The sequence below is a fragment of the Aquarana catesbeiana genome, linkage group LG01 (assembly GCF_042186555.1).
Source record: "Aquarana catesbeiana isolate 2022-GZ linkage group LG01, ASM4218655v1, whole genome shotgun sequence".
NCBI classification, from domain to species: domain Eukaryota; kingdom Metazoa; phylum Chordata; class Amphibia; order Anura; family Ranidae; genus Aquarana; species Aquarana catesbeiana.
This window is the reverse complement of record NC_133324.1, coordinates 21,549,848-21,570,490: the sequence shown is the minus strand read 5'-3', so window position 1 is coordinate 21,570,490 and position 20,643 is coordinate 21,549,848. Positions and strand designations below refer to the sequence as shown.

The following is a 20,643-nucleotide window of genomic DNA, read 5'->3' as shown; positions in this document are numbered from 1 at the left end:
ACTAGTACTCATTGGTTGGATCATGAGGAGTGCGGAGCACCAGGACTTTTGGTTAGGGCGGCTTGAATATACCTTACCCCATCGGGAGTCTTACACCCCAGGGGGGTCAGGAAAGGGTCCTTCCTCTTCTACAGGGGACCGGCAGGGAGGTTTTCATTGAGCTGAACGCACCCCATTGTTTCATTTTGGCTGTTATTGGGAACATCATGGTCCTGGATCGTGGGACACCGTTAGGCCCAGTTCACACGTGACTGCCCTGGCACATCCAGGATGGTTGGCATGTATGGCAGCATTGCTAGTAGTGGTGATGGTAGTGGAAGTATTATACGCAGTACTTGCTGATGACTTACCGACAAAGCATTGATCCTTCTTTATTTGCAGGAGAGATGAAATATATTTTATGGAACAAGCAGAGAACTTGTCATTGTTGTACTGATTTCCATCCACGGCACGTGGAAACATCAAATAATTTCCATACGGACTATTCACAGCGTACTTTGCACATTCTGTATCTCCATCATGCTGAAATTTAAAAAAAAAAAAATGCTAAAAGATCCAAACTATCCTATAGTGATATATACTACTTTTATATTATTATGTCCAACTCTGGAGCTGGGGGCTTTCTGAGGTCTGTACATCTGCTGTGCCCATTATTTGGGGTTCCCACCATCCCTGTGCTGCGTTCCCTGGTCTGTACACCTGCTGTGCCCATTATGAGGGGTTCCCACCATCCCTGTGCTGAGTTCCCTGGTCTGTACACCTGCTGTGCCCATTATGAGGGGTTCCCACCATCCCTGTGCTGAGTTCCCTGGTCTGTACACCTGCTGTGCCCCTTAGTATTAGTAAATCTTAAAATTATTGTTTAAATGAAGGCCTTGGTACCAGTCTCTTACTGTCCCTATACAGCAGAGCTCAGACTGGTAGAACGAGAAGTACCACAGGGAGCAAGTCAGGTGTGTTGCAGTGCAAACAGCATGCTGATAGGAGGAGAGAGCAGACTGACAGTGTGCAGTAAATTTCCATTTTCAGATATTACTTACAGGAGCGCCCATGCTGTGCCCCAGTTCATGTGCCAGTGTGATATGGACAACCCTCTGCGGTAAGTACTGCCCATACTTCTGTATTGTCACCACTCCAGTATTCAGAGATGCCTTTTCTGTGCTGTTTTGCATTTTAGCAAATTTAGAGCATATTCCTCCTAAATTTCCTGCAAAAAGATAATGTAAAAATGGCAATAATGTTTCAATTCTGGTTCTATTTAGATATTTTGGAGTGTAGTTAAAAAAAAAAATCCCAGAGCTATTCATCCTGTGAAACTGCATTCACTTTCATTTTGTGTGAAGATAATGCTGGATTGAATGTTACTAGGCTTTGCTCTCTAGGCTTTGCTCTCCAGGGTGAATGTTATTCATTCCTACAGCATAGAGTGAATCAGCAAAATACCGCATTTTGGCCACTAGATGGAGCTGATAAATACGTATTTGCTATGATCGTCAGCTCCATCTAGTGGCCATAATGTGGTATGTTCCCGAGCCACTCCATCTAGTGGCCATAAATGTGGTACATTCCTGAGCCACTCCCTCTAGTGGCCATAATGTGGTACATTTACGAGCCACTCTATATTTTATGAAGGAATAACGTTTGCCCTGGAGAGTAAATATCCCAAAAACATTTGGTTTTGCCACAGTTTTTTTTTTACCTGTTCTCCCAACCCAGGCCAGCCCCAGGGTGCCACTGTAGTCACGGTTTGTCAGCAGGTAGGAAAGGCAGACCTGGTTCCAGTTATTTCTGGAATGAAGCATCAGCAGCTTTTCTATCCCGATATAAGGAGAACTGAGAGGGTTGTCCGGCTCCTCCTCCTGCATTATCTGTAGAGCATAGAGGAAGAAGAAATGTCTCATTGTCAATGGGTAAAATACTGTAACTACAATAACTAAAAGAACTACTCTGGTCCCGTTCTAATGTGCCAATCTGCTGGCAATGCATACTCTTTAGTCTTGACCTATTTTTTTAAGAGTCTAGGGATATTTTATATGTTTTATTTATTTTGGTCAGCATTAAAAATAATTACTTTTTTTTTGTAAATATAAAATATTGCATATGAATATTATCTTTCCCCTACCAGCCAGTAGATGGAGCTCTCAATAGAACTTACAGAGCTCAGTAGCTCAAGTAGAAATAAATACACACATAAATAGTTCAGAGTTGTGACTCCTCCCTCTCCCTTCCTCCCTCATTATAGCTCTGTCTTTTGATTTGTTTCCTGAGAAACCGAAAATTATAAATTGCAGACTTTGAAAAGGAACATGTACACACAAGGCCATACTTACATTTAACACTTTTATTTTAAAGTTAATATACTTAATGCCATTAAAATTCACTTGCTCAAATATTGCATTTACAGCCGTCAAATATCCAGAAATCTGAAAGAAGGAAAATAAAATGTAGATGAATAAATATTCCTTGTTTTGGTGAACCCATTATGTGGGGGGCACGCTGTTAGAACTCCCATTAGAACTTGGTGGAGGATGCGGGCAGCCTTATATTGCCAAATGCTAACCAGCAACAGTGCAATGTGGTCCAACAGCACACTAGTCAGCTAGAACAAGAGGCAAACCACTTAACCACCCAACAGATGCAACAGCTGCATGAAAACCACCAGACCTTCCAAGATGATCAGCAGTAAGTGAACCAAGTGTCCACACAAATCCTGTGAGAGAGACAGATAGTGACGCAAGTGCTAACTTATACACTATGACAGGTGGTGCAGAGTGCTTTATGGAAACTGTCTCTGAAGGACAATGTTGAAGCCTAGATCGGCATCTTTGAGAGAGTAACTGAATGTAAGAGGCTACATGAGAAGCAGTGGACTGATGTGCTAGCACCCTTTTTTTAGCAGAGGGGCTCCAAAAGGTCTAATTTTACTTAAAACCTCAGGATGCCAAGGAGTATCCTACATTAAAAAAAAATCCTAGTCAGGCTCAAGGTTACCATAACCATCCAATCGCAGCCTGTGTGTCAGGACCAGGATCTGAACCTATGACCTCTGCTGTGTCCAGTAGTAGCTCTCCTTGCGAAGCCACCTGAGATGCTGAACAGCTTCCTGTCTGAACCCTTGGATAATCTTGTCTTGTACCTTGTTCCTGTTGAACCTTGAACTCCTTGCTCCTCCCATGAACTTCCTATTTAAGCCATGCTTTTGCACTTCCTACTTGCCAAAATTATTGTGCTCTCTCCAGCTGATATCTTGCTCATTTGCGTACCTGCAGCTGTCCTTATCTCCACTACCACACGTTAACAAACTTTGGCTTGTGCCTCGACTACGCTTCTTCTTGATCCAAACCTACAACCACTTATTACCAACCTTTGGCTTGTTCCTCGCCTACACTTCCATTTGATACCATTCTGCAATCATTCGTTACTGACCTTTAGGATGTTCCTCGCCTACGCTTCCATTTGATCCAATCCTGCAACCACCGACCTTTGGCTTGTTTACTGACTATGCTTCTGCTTGATCCAAACCTGCTACATCTTCTACTGGACCCCGTCTTGCTCACCTCCTGGTGGGAAGATCCTAAGGACCGCCACCTGGTACTAATACGCAGCAAAACCCATCTCACCCATCAGGTGTTCTGGAGAATACTGGTTAGTACTTAGACCGCGAACCTCAGGTGAGTCCATGTCATCTGCCAGGGTGACCTGCTTGTATACTTTTTCAGCTGGTCAGTGGGTACATCTCTACTGCTTTAGCTACTGGTCTCCGGACCGGCCCCTGGCGGGGACAGGAAATAGACCCTAGAACACGGGTAAGGTCATTACAACTGGAGGTGCTTAACTCTGTTCAGATTGTGGAGCAAGTGGTCAGCAACCATTGCATCAGAGCCATGTCAGTTAGATACAATGGTACAATAGGCATACAAGCCCCAAGAGTGTGGATGAGCTAGTGTGGAGATACGTACTGCTACATAGGACTATCTCCAGGATCTGCCCAACATGGGGGTAACCCCTGTAAAACATCAACCTTGGGCTGATGTAGAGATACTGTCGTATTATGTTGCTGTCGATTGCCCCAGTTTACATGAGCCTATAAAATATGACCTGGGAAGACGTATGTCACTATTCACTAAGCCTTTTCTGGCAGCACAGCTAGGAATTTAGACTGGAAGGCAGATATCTCCTATTTCATTAGATGGACACCCAATGTAGGCATTTCTAAACTAGACTCCAGAGGCCCAGTTATATTAGACCATGCCAGTCTGATGGACCCTGCCATGTTTTGCTCGGGCCAAATGGAAGTATGTTGTATGTATGGCAATGCCAAAGACTATTCCACTGTGATACTCTTAGTGGAGACACCTAGTGGAACTGTAAAGCATGTCATGGGTGTGGTTGAGAATTGCTACACAGTAACACTGTTTTCTGTTTGCAGAAAAACCATGAAAATCAATCTGAAATGAATGATGTCATTATTTTGCCTGAACTTGAGGGGGAGGTTGACAACTCTACGCCTGACAACCTCCCACTAGTGGTCATGGTTGTGGTGTCAGAGGAAACTGCCCCAGTGCCCGAAATAATAAATAAACCCATGGTCAGGGAAGATTTCGGGACCACATCCCGATTTGGCAAATGCATGGAAATGCATGTCAAGATCCGTGTTCATTGTGTGTGATGGAAATAATGGATACAATCAAAAGCATACCTGAGAAATTGCTGCCTGTAAGTTTCTAAAACTCCTAAAAAAGTAGTAATCAGCCTTCAAATGGAGAAGACAAGATGTACGGGATAAATCCAAACTTCTTTTGGATCTGTTGAGGGATTCCTCCTGAATGGACAAAAAGTCTACATTAAAAAAATTAAAAATACAAATATACTTACAAATGAAATATTTATTATATGTTGAGGCAACTGGCATGCTCTCCATGTCCATTCTGTAAGCATACATTTTTGACACACAGTGATAGCATTAATGTTAATAACTTATAAATATCAACAATTGAACTGTGAGCGTCGCTCCAAGCTGTCATCCTATGATACTCTGGTGACTCATATTGATGCTGGGTGCCAGTGCTGGAAGAGCCCATCCTGGCTATATGTACATACTTGAGCAAAGGGGATCAAAAGAACACGGCTTACAACAAGATAGAACACGAAAGGCACATAGCGGAAGAAAGTAAAATGAAAAAAAATTATTTAAGTATATAAATAGTAAGAAAGGGATGTCAGACCATATTGGCCCCATAAAGAATGATGAACGGCATCTGGTTACAAAAGACGGAGAGATGGCGAAGGTTTTGAATTTATTCTTCTCCAGTTTTCATGAGGGAATCGGGGGGGCTTCAGTAACCAAAACTGCAATGTTTATCCTCATGATACATCACAGGAAGAACCCTCATGGCTAACAGAGGACAGAATTAGAGATATACTTGAAAAACTTAAGATTAATAAGTCACTGGGACCAGATAGCTTGCACCCAAGGGTCCTTAAGGAACTCAGTCAGTGATAACCATTGTTCCTAATTTTTTATGGACAGTCTACTGACTGAAATGGTACCAGCTGATTGGAGAAAAGCCAATGTAGCACCAATATTTAAAAAAGGGCCCAAAATACATCCCTGGGAATTACAGACCAGTTAGCCTAACATCAATAGTATGTAAACTCTTGGAGGGGATGATAAGGGACTATATACAAGATTTTAGTAATAAGAACAGTATCATTAGCAGTAATCAGCATGGATTCATGAAGAATCGTTCTTGCCAGACCAATCTATTAATCTTCTATGAGGAGGTGAGCTGCCATCTAGATAAAGGAAGGCCCGTAAACGTGGTGAATCTGGATTTTGCAAAGGCATTTGACACAGTTCCCCATAAACGTTTACTGTACAAAAGGTCTGTCGGCATAGACCATGGATTGCAAACTGGCTCCCAGTGACCAATTCTATTTAATTTATTCATAAACGATCTATAGGATGGGATAAACAGTTCAATCTCAGTATTTGCAAACAATACAAAGCTAAGCACGGCAATAACTTCTATGCAGGATGTGGAAACCTTGCAAGAAGATCTAAACAAATTAATGGGGTGGCAACTACATGGCAAATGAGGTTTAATGTGGAAAAATGTAAAATAATGCATTTGGGTGCCAAAAATATGAATGCAATCTACTCACTAGGGGGAGAACCTTTGGGGGAATCTAGGATGGAAAAGGACCTGGGGGTCCTAGTAGATGACAGGCTCAGCAATGGCATGCAATGCCAAGCTTCTGCAAGCAAACCCAACAGAATATTGGCATGCATTAAAAAGGGGATTCACTCCAGAGATAAAACGATAATTCTCCCACTCTACAGGACTCTGGTCCAGCCGCACCTGGCGTATGCCATCCAATTCTGGGCACCAGTCCTCAGGAGAGATGTGCTGGAACTGGAGAGGGTCCAGAAAAGGGCAACTAAGCTAATAAAGGGTCTGGAGGATATTAGTTATGAGGAAAGGTTGCGAGCACTGAACTTATTCTCTCTGGAGAAGAGATGCTTGAGAGGGGATATGATTTTAATGTACAAATACCGTACTGGTGACCCCACAATAGGGATAAAACTTTTCCACGCAAGGGAATTTAAGCACTTGCTGACCGGCTCACGCTGATATACGCCGGCAAAATGGCTCTGCTGGGCGTAAACCTGTATGGGTACATTGTACCTTTTAAGAGCAGCCAGGGGCCCGCCCCCTGCACGGCGGGGGACCCGATGCCACCGGCTACCCACCATCTGTCAGGGTAGAGGAGACATATCCTTTGTTCCTACTTCAAACCAAAAAAAAAAAAAAAACAAAAAATCAAAATCAAATACCACCAAAAGAAAGCTCTATTTGTGGGAAAAATTGCATGATCTCGCGATTGTCAGTTAAAGCGACGCAGTGCCAAATTGTAAAAAGTGCTCTGATCAGGAAGGATGTAAAATCTTCAAGGGCTGAAACGGTTAAAAAGACACGCGGCCATTCACTAAAATTAGAAGAGAAGCAGTTTAATCTTAAATTGCGCAGAAGGTTCTTTACTGTAAGAGTGGTAAGGATGTGTAATTCTCTTCCACAAGCAGTGGTATCAGTGGGGAGCATCGATAATTTTAAAGAACTGTTAGATAGGCACCTTAACGATCACAACATACAGGGGTATACACTGTACTACTAACATATAAGCACACACACAGGTTGGATTTGATGGACTTGTGTCTTTTTTCAATCTCACCAACTATGTAACAACAGGGGGACTAAAGAGAAGTTAGATAAGATACAGTACAAGACTCTAAAGAGGAGACTCTAAGGAGCCTATATTGCTGTTGCTAAGGACTATTGTGTTTGTGTCACTTGCTAAAGCAGCCAGCCAGCCAGGAAACAGGTGACATGGTAGGGGTGATGGATATTCCGGTAGTGAAGGGGTAGTGTGCTTGGCCCTTCACTGGCCAACGGCTCCCCACAAACTTGGATGGGTCTCGTGGCACAGAGTACCTAGGGGCCTAGCCCGGAGTCACCGAGGGAGAGCTGTATAAGGGGTCAAGGGAGGAGAACAAGCATGGAGTTATGAAGAACTGTGTTTCCTGCATCCAAGAACGGATCCTTCATCCAGGAAAGGTGACAAGACTACTGAGTTGGTGGAGACCGGTACAAGCTCTGCAGTACGGGCTTAGAAATGCTGCACACCTTGGGAAAAGGTGATCTCTAACAAGAAGCCGTGTCCGTAGTGCAGTAGTGGTGTCAACAAAGTAAGGAGCATGGCAATGGATTACAAAGCATTCATGGAGAATTATATCATTTTTTTGGTGGATTGACTATCAAAGAGAATCGTAACCACAATACACATTGTCATTTGTATGACCTCCCCCTTCAAGTACAATACTTTAGCAGAAGACCTTCTCAGATGTTACCATTGTGCTCCTACTAGCTCCATAACACATTCACAGGTTTACAGACTCCAGTTTAAATAAACCAAAAATTTATTGACTACTAACCTTCCATCTCATATTCTCCAAATAAGCGTATTTTTTCAATGCCAGATCAAAAGAGTTCACATCTTTTAAAAGGGAGTAGTCTGAAATGAAATGAATAAATCTATTTAAAATAGACATACAGTATGTGCAAGATATATACATGCAGTGGCGGCTGGTGCGCAAAATTTTTGGGGGGCGCAAACAAACTGAAAAATTTAAAAAAAAAACTGAAAAAAAAACATCAATTGCAGCCTCACTGTGCCCAGCATATCCAGCCACTGTGCCCATAAAATGCAGACATTGTGCCCATCATATGCAGCCTCTGCACCCATCATATGCAACCTCTGTGCACACCATATGCAGCTTCTGTGCCTATTATATGCAGCCTGTGCGCCCATCATATGCAGCCTCTGTGCCCATCATATGCAAACTCTGCGCACACCATATGCAGCTTCTGTGCCCATCGTATGCAGCTTTCTATGTCCATCATATGCAGCCTGTGCGCCCATCATATGCAGCCTCTGTGCCCATCAAATGCAGCCTCTGTACCCATCATATGCAGCATCTGTACTCACCATATGCAGCTTCTGTGCCCATCATATGCAGCCATTGTGCCCATCATCATATGCAGCCATTGTGCCCATCATATGCAGCCTCTGCGCCCATCATATGCAACCTCTGTGCACACCATATGCAGCTTCTGTGCCTATTGTATGCAGCCTGTGCGCCCATCATATGCAGCCTCTGTGCCCATCATATGCAGCCTCTGCGCCCATCATATGCAACCTCTGTGCACACCATATGCAGCTTCTGTGCCTATTGTATGCAGCCTGTGCGCCCATCATATGCAGCCTCTGTGCCCATCATATGCAGCCTCTGTGCCCATCATATGCAAACTCTGTGCACACCATATGCAGCTTCTGTGCCCATCGTATGCAGCTTTCTATGTCCATCATATACAGCCTGTGCGCCCATCATATGCAGCCTCTGTGCCCATCAAATGCAGCCTCTGTACCCATCATATGCAGCATCTGTACTCACCATATGCAGCTTCTGTGCCCATCATATGCAGCCATTGTGCCCATCATATGCAGCCATTATGCCCATCATATGCAGCCTCTGCGCCCATCATATGCAACCTCTGTGCACACCATATGCAGCTTCTGTGCCTATTGCATGCAGCCTGTGCGCCCATCATATGCAGCCTCTGTGCCCATCATATGCAGCCTCTGTGCCCATCATATGCAAACTCTGTGCACACCATATGCAGCTTCTGTGCCCATCGTATGCAGCTTTCTATGTCCATCATATGCAGCCTGTGCGCCCATCATATGCAGCCTCTGTGCCCATCAAATGCAGCCTCTGTACCCATCATATGCAGCATCTGTACTCACCATATGCAGCTTCTGTGCCCATCATATGCAGCCTGTGACCATCATATGCAGCCATTGTGCCCATCATATGCAGCCATTGTGCCCATCATATGCAGCCTCTGTGCTCATCATATGCAGCCATTGTGCCCATCATATGCAGCCTCTGTGCTCATCATATGCAGCCTCTGTGCCCATCATATGCAGCCATTGTGCCCATCATATGCAACCTCCGTGCAAGTGCTTTTTTTTGTCTGCCTATAAGGTGCAGTCTGCCCACAACCCCCCCCCCCCCGCGACGCAGGACAGAGAAAGCCCCCCCCCCATCGGGCAGCCAGCAGTAAGGCATCTACCTGATACAGGGTTGAGGATAGGGGCTATGGTCTCCTCTCCTCCTCTCGTCGGGTGCAGGCTGTAGCTCCGGTGTCCGCTCCTCCCGTGTCTCCTGTCTAATCTCCAAAACGCTGCGCATCCAAAAGGATTGCCTAATGCTTTGGCCAATCGGGAGACAGGTCTCACTGACCTGCCTGCTGATTGGCAGGGAGGAACGTTACTGTGAAAATAGCTAAAATGAATTCGCTTTGCCACACAACAGGGTGGGATCAGGACGCAGTGCTTTATGCCCCGATCCCACTCTATTTTGAAGCCTATTAGAGCCTCTGACTCTAACCTGCTTCAAAATACACACCCCCCCCCCCGCCTATCCCCACCATAGTAATTCATGTGTCCGGCGTCCTGAAAGGGGCCGGGCAGATGGATAGGAAGGGAAGCGGAGGAGCTAGGGGGGGCGGCGCCTGTGCGCCCACAATGAACGGGCCGCCACTGTATACATGTAGGGACGTGTTCCCTTACAGACTTGCTGTAAAAGAGAGTTTTGCTATTTTTATGAACAGGAATGCCAGCATATTCCATTACGACTTTTATTTTATATCATCTGGCCTCATGAGGATATGAGAAAAAAGATGGCGAACGCCAACTGAGGATGAAATGCATAAGCTGGTTATTTCTTATGAAGCAAGATGGGATGGTATCAGAGTAGATGTGTGCTGGTATTCTTTTTTTGTACTTGGATTCTGTCTGTGCACCACATTGGAGAGGTCCAGGGGCAAAAAGCAGTTGTAGCATCCTCCTAGATAGGTTGCTAGGTTTGGTTGGGCAAATTTAATTCTGTGGCTCTCCTGTTATCAGCAGATCAGTATGTCATTTCTTTGGGCTTCTCTGGGCTCTACAGGCTGTGAGTTTGATTGTTCCCCCTGTCTTCTGTAGGTTTCCAGAATTTAGTGGGTGGGAGAGTCAAATGAGCATCCTTCATTTTTATGCAGCTCCAGCCAATCCCTGGGGAGGATTGCAGATACATAGCAAATAAAATCAGTTACATCCGCATCAGGTGCTTGATAGCTGCTGATCCAAGACTGATTCATTTTTATGAATGTGAGCCTATCAACGGAGTCTGTGGACAGGCAAACTCTTTGATCAGTTACAAACCCTCCAGCAGCACTGAATGTGCGTTCAGAAAGCACGCTGGATGCAGGACAGGCCAGTAGCTCGATTGCATATTGAGCAAGTTCTGTCCAGGAACACAGACAGCAGTCTATTCCTCACATATTCTTAAAGGTTACTGATGATAGGTCCACTTTATCCGGTTCCCGACCAGCGCACGCCGATGTACGTCGGCAGAATGGCACGGCTGGGCAAATGGGCGTACCTGTACATCCATTTGAATTCCCCACCGTCATATTGCGCGCGCTGGCCGGGAGCTCCATGAGTCGGGTCGCGGGTCCCGCGGACTCGATCGCCGCGGGGATACCCGCAATCGCCTCACGGAGAGGACGAACGGGGAGATGCTGATGGAAACAGCATCTCCCCGTTCTGCCTAGTGACAAGTGTCACTGATCACAGCTCCCTGTAATGACACTGCTAGCCCATCCCCCTACAGTTAGTAATCACTCCCCTAGCACACACTTAACCCCTCCCCACCCCCTAGTGGTTAACCCCCTTCACTGCCAGTGTCATTTACACAGTAATCAGTGCATTTTTAATCGCCCTGATTGCTGTATAAATGACAATGGTCCCAAAAATGTGTCAAAAATGTCCGACATGTCCGCCATAACGTCGCAGTCACAATAAAAATCGCTAATCGCCGCCATTACTAGTAAAAAAAAATTATTAATAAAAATGCCATAAAACTATCCCCTATTTAGTAAAAGCTATAACTTTTGCGCAAACCAATCAATAAACGCTTATTGCGATTTTTTTTTACCAAAAATATGTAGAAGAATATATATCAGCCTAAACTGAGGAAAAAAAATGTTTCTTTATTTATTTTTGGAGGATATTTATTATAACAAAATGTAAAAAATAATGCGTTTTTTTCAAAATTGTCGCTCTTATTTTGTTTATAGAGCAAAAAATAAAAATCGCAGAGGCGATCAAATACCACCAAAAGAAAGCTCTATTTGTGGGAAAGGACGTCAATTTTGTTTGGGAGCCACGTCGCACGACGGCGCAATTGTCAGTTAAAGCGACGCAGTGCCGAATCGCAAAAAACGCTCTGGTCAGGAAGGGGGTAAAATCTTCCAGGGCTGAAGCGGTTAAAAGTACTTACCGATATCTGACTCATGATAAATATAAGGATCTATTGAGCCATTGTGATCGTCTTCATATTCAACATAAAAAGTGCCATTCTTTGTGTGGATGGATCCACTGAAATAGCCATCGATGATGGAACCGTGACAAAAAGAGTTGTTCTCTCCTATAGAACATAAATCGAACACCGGTATTATATAACAGCCTAAAAAAAAACTTTAAATGTGAATTCCAATGCACTTATGTGTTTGTAGGATTTCAAAGTTAAACTCTATGTAGAAAACAAAAAAGATATGAAAACAGCTGCGTATTACTTTAAAGCCAAAAAATAACCAAATAAAAATGAACGGACCTTTAAAAGCTAAAATAGGGGAACCTGCTTTTGCTGCAATATTCTCTTTCAATGCAGATTTTCCCCTGCAGTTCTTTTTATCTGCCACTAGATGTCCTCAGTCTGACGTCCAGCATCAAGTAGACATTTGCAAAACGAAAAAATTCATTTTGTTCTGTTTTCGATTCGTTATTTACATAAATTAGTTTAGTTAAATTAGTTTTGCTCGTTTAATTGGATTTCGGAATTTGTCTCGTTTATTCGTTTTCGAATCTATTCAATTTTTTCTATTTCGAAATTTGGATCGATTCGAAAAATTTTCGAATCAATTTCGAAACATTTTCGAATTCGAATAATGTTTTCGAATCCAAAAAGTTTTCGAATCTGAAAAGTTTATGAATCCGAAAAATTTTCAAATTCGAATTGTTTTCCAATTTACAAAGAGAATAAAATAGAATAGAAAAAAATAGAATAGAATAGAAAAGAATGTAACAGAAAATAAAATAATATAATATAATAGAGTAAAACAGAACAAAATAGGATAGAAAATAAGAGAACAGAATAGAATGGAATAGAACAGAATAGAAAGGATGCTGATGTCCAGCCTAATTCAAGTAGACATGTGCAGAACGAAAAAATTTCATTTTGTTTCTTTTCGATTCGTTATTTACATAAATTCGTTTAGTTAAATTAGTTTCATTAGTTTAATTTGTTTTCAGAATTTGTTTCGTTTATTCGTTTTCAAATCTATTCAATTTTTTATTGGAATTTGAAATTTGGATCGATTCGAAAAATGTTCTAATCAATTTCAAATAGTTTTCGAATTCAAATAATGTTTTCGAATCCGAAAAGTTTTCGAAACAATTTCGAATAGTTTCCGAATTTAAATAATGTTTTCGAATCCGAAAAATTTCTGAATCAATTTCGAATAGTTTCCAAATTCGAATAATGTTTTCGAATCCGAAAAATTTCCGACGCAATTTTGAGTCGTTTTCAAATTCGAATAATGTTTTCAAATTCGAATAGTTTTCCAATTTACAAAGAGAATAAAATAGAAAAATAAATAAGGGAAAATAAAGGAATAGAATAGAAAAAAATAGAATAGAATGGAAAAGAATATAACAGAGAATAAAATAATATAATATAATAAAGTAAAACAGAACAAAATAGGATAGAAAATAATAGAACAGAATAGAAAGGAATAGAATTATTTTCTGTTATATTCTTTTATTTTCTGTTATATTCTTTTCTATTTTTTTTTTCCTATTCTATTCCTTTATTTTCTATTCTATTTTATTATCTTTGGAAATTTGAAAAACATTCAAATTCGAAAAGTGTTCAAAAACCATTTGAATTTGGATTTCGTCCAAATTTTTTTTTCTGTTATTTCGGATTTGTTTAAATTCGGTACTATTGTCATTCGGAAATTCGGACACATCGGAATTTCCGAAAAACGAAAATTCGTTCGAATTTCAATTTGGAAACTAAACGAACCGCACATGTTTACATTCAATCCACCTCCTTCTGAGCTCAGCTCATGCCTGAACCTGCCCTATGCCTCTGACTGGACAGTGAAAGGAGAAGCAGCACAGTGATAAGCTCGCTTCTCTGTCACTCCGCTCTCTCCTCCTATCAGCATGATAATATTTCTGATCTTACTCTGCTTTACAGGGACTGCAAGCAGCTGACAGCAGGTCTTATTCGGGTACTTACACTGCTTGATTTAAAAAAAAAAATTAAAAAATTATAATGTATTACTGTTTACGTTTAAGACCCAGAGTGAAATTAAAAAAAGAAAATGCTAAATTTTGGGGTTGTCGCCAGAACATGAATAAAGAGGAAATCTTAGAACGGGGACACTAGTTTTGGTGACACAACCAGGCATTCCCTCGCTTTAGAGGGATTTCCTCTGACTTCCTGTTTTGGCTTTGGGACGGGAAGTGAAGGGAAATCTCCTTAATGGGACATAGTTGGTAAAATAATAAATAAAATAAAACGGACCGGGGTTCTAACCCTCCCTTGCTCCATCCAACATAAAAATTAAAGTTTTGCCTTTAATTCTTAGCATTATAAGGGGTGACAAAGCTTTAAATCTAGTGGTTTGGTTTTTGGTCTGTCTCCTATTATTTATTAGACATGTGCACTGACAAAAAATTTGTTCGTTTTTTCGTTTCATTCGCTTTTTTGCTTTTTTCGGAAATTCGGAAACTCGAAAATTCAGATTTTCAAATTTCCAAATTTCGAATCTTCGAATTTTCGAATTTCCGAATTTTCGGATTTCCGAATTTGCAAATTTTAAAAATTTTCGAATTACCGAATTTTCGAATTTCCGAATTTTCGGAATTCGAAAATTCAAAAGTTTGATAATCCAAAAATTCTAAAATCTGAAAAAAAGAGAAAAATCTGTAAAATTTGAAATAATAACTAACTAATAATAACTAACTATTCAATTATAGGTATTGGAATTTCCTTTCAAATTTGGCTGTTAATGAACATAACGAATACAAATTTATCCGAAGTTACGAATTATCTGAAATAACGAATGTCGCATCTAAACAAATGGAATAGAACAAATGAATAATAAATAATATTAATAAAAAGGTTTTATTATTATTATTGCTATTTATTATTATTAGATCGTTACGTTCCATTCGTTTAGATACGGCATTCGTTATTTAATTTTAATATTTCGTTAATAATTCGTAACTTCGGATAAATTTGTATTCGTTACATTCACAAACAGCCAAATTTGAAAGGAAATTCCAATACCTATAATTTTATATTTATTATTAGTTAGTTATTATTTCAGATTTTCAGGTTTTCAGATTTTAACATTTTCATTCTTTTGAATTTTCCGTGTGTACGGGGCTTTAGTCCGTAGGGTTCAATATTAAGTTGGTCCACCCTTTGTAGCTATAACAGCTTCAACTCTTCTGGGAACGTTGTCCACAAGGTTTAGGAGTGTGTCTATGGGAATGTTTGATCATTCTTCCAGAAGAGCATTTGTGAGGTCAGACACTGATGTTGGATGAGAAGGAAAGGCTCACAGTCCCAAAGTTGTTCTATCGGGTTGAGGTCAGGACTCTGTATAGGCCAGTCAAGTTCCTCCACCTCAAACTCGCTCATCCATGTCTTTATGGACCTTGCTTTGTGCACTGGTCCAAATCATTTGGTGGAGGGGGGATTATGGTGTGGGGTTGTTTTTCAGGGGTTGGGCTTGGCCCCTTAGTTCCAGTGAAGTGAACTCTTAAGGCATCGGCATATCAAGATATTTTGGACAATTTCATGCTCCCAACTTTGTGGGAACAGTTTGGGGTTGGCCCCTTCCTGTTCCAACGTGACTGCCCACCAGTGCACAAAGCAAGGTCCATAAAGACATGGATGAGTGAGTTTGGGGTGGAGGAACTTGACTGACCTCAACCTGATAGGACACCTTTGGGATGAATTAGAGCTGAGACTGCGAGCCAGGCCTTCTCGTCCAACATCAGTGCCTGACCTCACAAATGTGCTTCTGGAAGAATGGTCAAACATTCCCATAGACACACTCCTAAACCTTGTGGACAGCCTTCCCAGAAGAGTTGAAGCTGTTATAGCTGCAAAGGGTGGGCCAACTCAATATTAAACCCTACGGACTAAGACTGGGATGTCATTAATGTTCATGTGTGTGTAAAGGCAGGTGTCCCAATACTTCTGGTAATATAGTGTAAATTGTACATTCACATTAGTTCCTGCCCTCATGAAGCTTGCAATCTAAGGTTCTTAACTCACATTCATACATACACATACTAGGGGCCAATTTAGAAAGGAGTCAATTAACCCACCAGCATGTCTTTGGAGTGTGGGGAGAAAACCGGAGAATCCTGAGGAAAACCACGCAGGCACCGGGAGAACATGTAAACTCCATGCAGGTAGTGCCGTGGTTGGGATTCAAACTAACGACCCCGAAGTGCTAACCACTTAGCCACTATTACCTTTAAGGCTGCCCTTGTAGACAAAAGAGATATCCACTGGTAGCGGCTGGTCATGTGACACAATCGTAAAATCATCTGCAAAAGCGCTGCTATCTCTTCTTAACATCAGTGCAAAGTTTCTGGAAAGAAATACATAGATATACACAGTTCATGTCCAATATTTATAGTATATATATATATGTATCTATATCATAAACCATTGCTACACAGGCCATATTGTAATTTAACATATTAAAAATGTAATCTGGCAACCTGGAGGTCTTCTGTACACTGCTCAGGGCCGTCTTTAACATGGGGCAAAAGGGGCAGCTCCCCCCGGGCCCATTCATTGTTGTGGGGCCCAAAGCAGCTGCCCCTTGAGCCCACGCTGCCCGCAAATAGTTGATAAGTGGATTTGGGAGGGACCAAGAAAATATTTGCCCAGGGTCCAATCAATATTAAAGATGGCCCTGACACTGCTAGTTTACATCATTGCCAACTATCAGTGCCGCCTATCAGTGCCCATCAGTGCCACCTACAAGTGCCCATCAGTGCCGCATATCAGTGCCCATCATTGCCACCTACAAGTGCCCATCAGTGCCACCTATCAGTGCCCATCAGTGCCACCTACAAGTGCCCATCAGTGCTGCCTATTAGTGCCCATAATTGCCACCTATAAGTGCCCATTATTATTATTATTATTATTATACAGGATTTATATAGCGCCAACAGTTTATGTAGCGCTTTACAACTTGAGGGTAGACAGTACAAATACAATACAATTTGATACAGTAGGAATCAGAGGGCCCTGCTCCTTAGAGCTGCCCATAATTGCCACCTATAAGTGCCGCCTATCAGTGCCCATCATTGCTGCCTATCAGTGCCCATGAGTGCCACCTACAAGTGCCCATCAGTGCCGCATATCAGTGCCCATCATTGCCACCTACAAGTGCCCATCAGTGCCACCTATCAGTGCCCATCAGTGCCACCTACAAGTGCCCATCAGTGCTGCCTATTAGTGCCCATAATTGCCACCTATAAGTGCCCATTATTATTATTATTATTATTATACAGGATTTATATAGCGCCAACAGTTTATGTAGCGCTTTACAACTTGAGGGTAGACAGTACAAATACAATACAATTTGATACAGTAGGAATCAGAGGGCCCTGCTCCTTAGAGCTGCCCATAATTGCCACCTATAAGTGCCGCCTATCAGTGCCCATCATTGCTGCCTATCAGTGCCCATGAGTGCCACCTACAAGTGCCCATCAGTGCCACCTACAAGTGCCCATCAGTGCTGCCTATCAGTGCCCATAATTGCCAAATATAACTGCCCATAATTGCCACCTATAAGTGCCACCTATCAGTGCCCATCATTGCCACCTATCAGTGCTCATCAGTGCCACCTATCAGTGCTGCCTATTAGTGCCCATCAGTGCTGTATATCAGAGCCACCTACAAGTGTCCATCAGTGCCCATCAGTGCCACCTACAAGTGCCCATCAGTGCCGCCTATCAGTGCCCATAATTGCCACCTATAACTGCCCATAATTGCCACCTATAAGTGCCACCTATCAGTGCCCATCATTGCCACCTATCAGTGCCCATCAGTGCCACCTACAAGTGCCCATCAGTGCCGCCTATCAGTGCCCATAATTGCCACCTATAACTGCCCATAATTGCCACCTATAAGTGCCGCCTATCAGTGCCCATCATTGCCACCTATCAGTGCCCATCAGTGCCGCCTATCAGTGCCCATAATTGCCACCTATAACTGCCCATAATTGCCTTCTATAAGTACCGCCTATCAGTGCCCATCATTGCCACCTATCAGTGCCCATCATTGCCACCTATCAGTGCTGCCTATAAGTGCCCATCAGTGCTGTATATCAGTGCCGGGCATGAGGGGGGTGACAGTGCCGGTTATTGAAGTGGTTAAAGGATAGTAAAGTTGTGTACATATTATAATTCTTTCTTATTATGATAAGGATAAAGGAAACACTTTTTTTTTATGGTAGGTAAGTGTGAAAGCTGATTGGCTACCATGCAGAGCTGCACCAGATTTTGCACTCTACAGTTTTAGTAAGTGAACCCCATAGTGACACCCTCATTTTCCAATTGGAAACTTTCCTAAAACTCAATCCAAATATGTTACAACAACGATGCAACATAAAGGTCTACCTAAAATCTGTTTATGTGATTTATGCCATGGCGTCACAAGGGTTGGTGTCACCTGGTCTGGTGTGGTAAAACGTGGCGTCACCCCCCTCCCCCCCACACACACACAATAACCTTTTCCCAATATATTTTTACCCTACTGTTTTCTCTCTCTTCTCTCTTCTTCCCCTTTTCTCTCTCTTTCTATCTCTCCCTTTTCTCTCCCTCTATCCAACTTTCCTGTTCTTTCTATCTCTATCTATCCCCCCCCCCCCCCCACAACAGCATTGCCAACCCCCCACAACTTTTTTTATACACTGAGAAAACATGGAAGATCTACTGACAGAAAGCATTTTTTCCCTGAGAACCTGAAATGACAGAATGCTGCCCGACATTGTGAAGAATGAAATGTACATTTTGTACACTTCAAACAAAGCTTGTAGAAAAAAAAGGAGGGCAGCACAACGCACTGAATTGTGCATCACGCTGCCCCTAGCAGCCGGCAACGCAGAGCGGCTGGAGTGACAAATTTCTCCGGCTGCTCTGCGATTTCAGGCTCTTTCAGTGTGAATTTGCCCTAAGAGTTAAAGAGGGGGTGAGGGATAGAGACAAAAGGGGGGGGGGAGAGATAGAATAGGAGGGAGAGATGGGGGAGATGGGAAAGTAGGAGAGAGAAAGAGGAAGTGGAGAGAAAGGCAGGGGGCGTGGAGGGGGGGGTGGGGGGAGAGAGAGAGAAGAGGGTGGGGGGTGATAGAGAGGGGGTGAGAGGGGTTGTGGGGGTGATAGAGGGGGTGGGGGTGAGAGAGAGAGGAGGTGGGGGTGACAGAGAGGGGGATGAGATAGAGCGAGAAAGGGGAGTTGGGGGGGGTGAGTGAGAGAGAGAGAGAGAGAGATAGGGGGGTGGGTAGTGACATAGGGGGATGAGAGAGGAGAGGGGAGGGTGAGGGAGGAGAGAGGAAAGTGGGGGCTGACAGAGAGAAGTAAGAGAGAGAGAGAGGGGGTGAGAGATTAGGGTTGAGAGAGGGGGTGGGGGTGAGAGAGAGGGGTTGGGGGTGAGAGAGAGGGGGTGGGCATAAGAGAGAGTGGGGTGAAATAGAGAGGGGGGTGAGAGGGGTGAGAGGGGGGTGACAGAGAGGGGGATAAGAGAAAAGGGGTTGGAGGTGAGACAGAGAGAGGGGGGTGAATGAGACAGAGAGAGGGGGTGGGAAGTGACATGGGGGGGTGAGAGAGGGGAGAGAGGGGAGAGATGAGTGAGGGAGGAGAAAGGAAAGTGGGGAGGTGACAGAGAGGGGGTAAGAGAGAGGGTGTGGGGGTGAGAGAGAGGAGGCTTGAGAGAGGGGGTGGGGGTAAGGGAGGGGGTGAGAGAGAGAGAGGGGGGTGGGGGTAAGAGAGAGTGGGGTGAGAGAGAGAGAGAGAGAGAGAGACAGGGGGTGGGGGTGACAAAGAGAGGCATGGAGGGTAAGAGAGGGGAGATGAGAGAGAGAAAGGGGGTGGGGGGTGATAGAGGAGAGTGGGGGGGTAAGAGAGAGTGGGGTGAGAGAGAGAGAGAGGGGGTGGGGGTGATAAAGAGAGGCGTGGAGGGTAAGAGAGAGGTGATGAGAGAGAGAAAGGGGGTGGGGGGTGAGAGAGGAGAGGAGAGTGGGGGGTGACAGAGAGGAAGGTAAGAGGGGTTTTGGATGATAATACAGAGAGGGGGTGGGGGTGAGAGAGAGGGGAATGAGAGAGAGAGAGAAGGGGGTGGGGGGTGAGTGACTGAGAGAGAGAGGGGTGACTGAGTGAGGGAGGAGAAAGGAAAGTGGGGGGTGACAGAGAGGGGGTAAGAGAGAGGGTGTGGGGGTGAGAGAGAGGAGGCTTGAGAGAGGGGGTGGGGGTAAGGGAGGGGGTGAGAGAGAGAGAGGGGGGTGGGGGTAAGAGAGAGTGGGGTGAGAGAGAGAGAGAGAGAGAGAGAGACAGGGGGTGGGGGTGACAAAGAGAGGCATGGAGGGTAAGAGAGGGGAGATGAGAGAGAGAAAGGGGGTGGGGGGTGATAGAGGAGAGTGGGGGGGTAAGAGAGAGTGGGGTGAGAGAGAGAGAGAGGGGGTGGGGGTGATAAAGAGAGGCGTGGAGGGTAAGAGAGAGGAGATGAGAGAGAGAAAGGGGGTGGGGGGTGATAGAGGAGAGTGGGGGGGGTAAGAGAGAGTGGGGTGAGAGAGAGAGGGGGGGTGGGGGTGATAAAGAGAGGCGTGGAGGGTAAGAGAGAGGTGATGAGAGAGAGAAAGGGGGTGGGGGGTGAGA

At 43.8% G+C, this 20,643-nt stretch overlaps 1 protein-coding gene across 1 annotated transcript in view; it reads right to left on the bottom strand.

The window, feature by feature from the left end:
- The window catches only part of LOC141130685 (disintegrin and metalloproteinase domain-containing protein 10-like), a 60,033-nt gene that overhangs the window by 29,231 nt on the left and 10,159 nt on the right, over window positions 1-20,643 (bottom strand). Inside the window, exons 3-10 of the mRNA XM_073618155.1 lie at window positions 16,231-16,349; window positions 11,948-12,094; window positions 7,994-8,073; window positions 4,700-4,822; window positions 2,331-2,423; window positions 1,700-1,868; window positions 1,041-1,207; window positions 351-522 (exon numbers count right to left, since the gene is read on the bottom strand). Coding sequence (XP_073474256.1) covers window positions 351-522; window positions 1,041-1,207; window positions 1,700-1,868; window positions 2,331-2,423; window positions 4,700-4,822; window positions 7,994-8,073; window positions 11,948-12,094; window positions 16,231-16,349 — 1,070 coding nt within the window. The remainder of the gene's footprint in view (window positions 1-350; window positions 523-1,040; window positions 1,208-1,699; window positions 1,869-2,330; window positions 2,424-4,699; window positions 4,823-7,993; window positions 8,074-11,947; window positions 12,095-16,230; window positions 16,350-20,643) is intronic.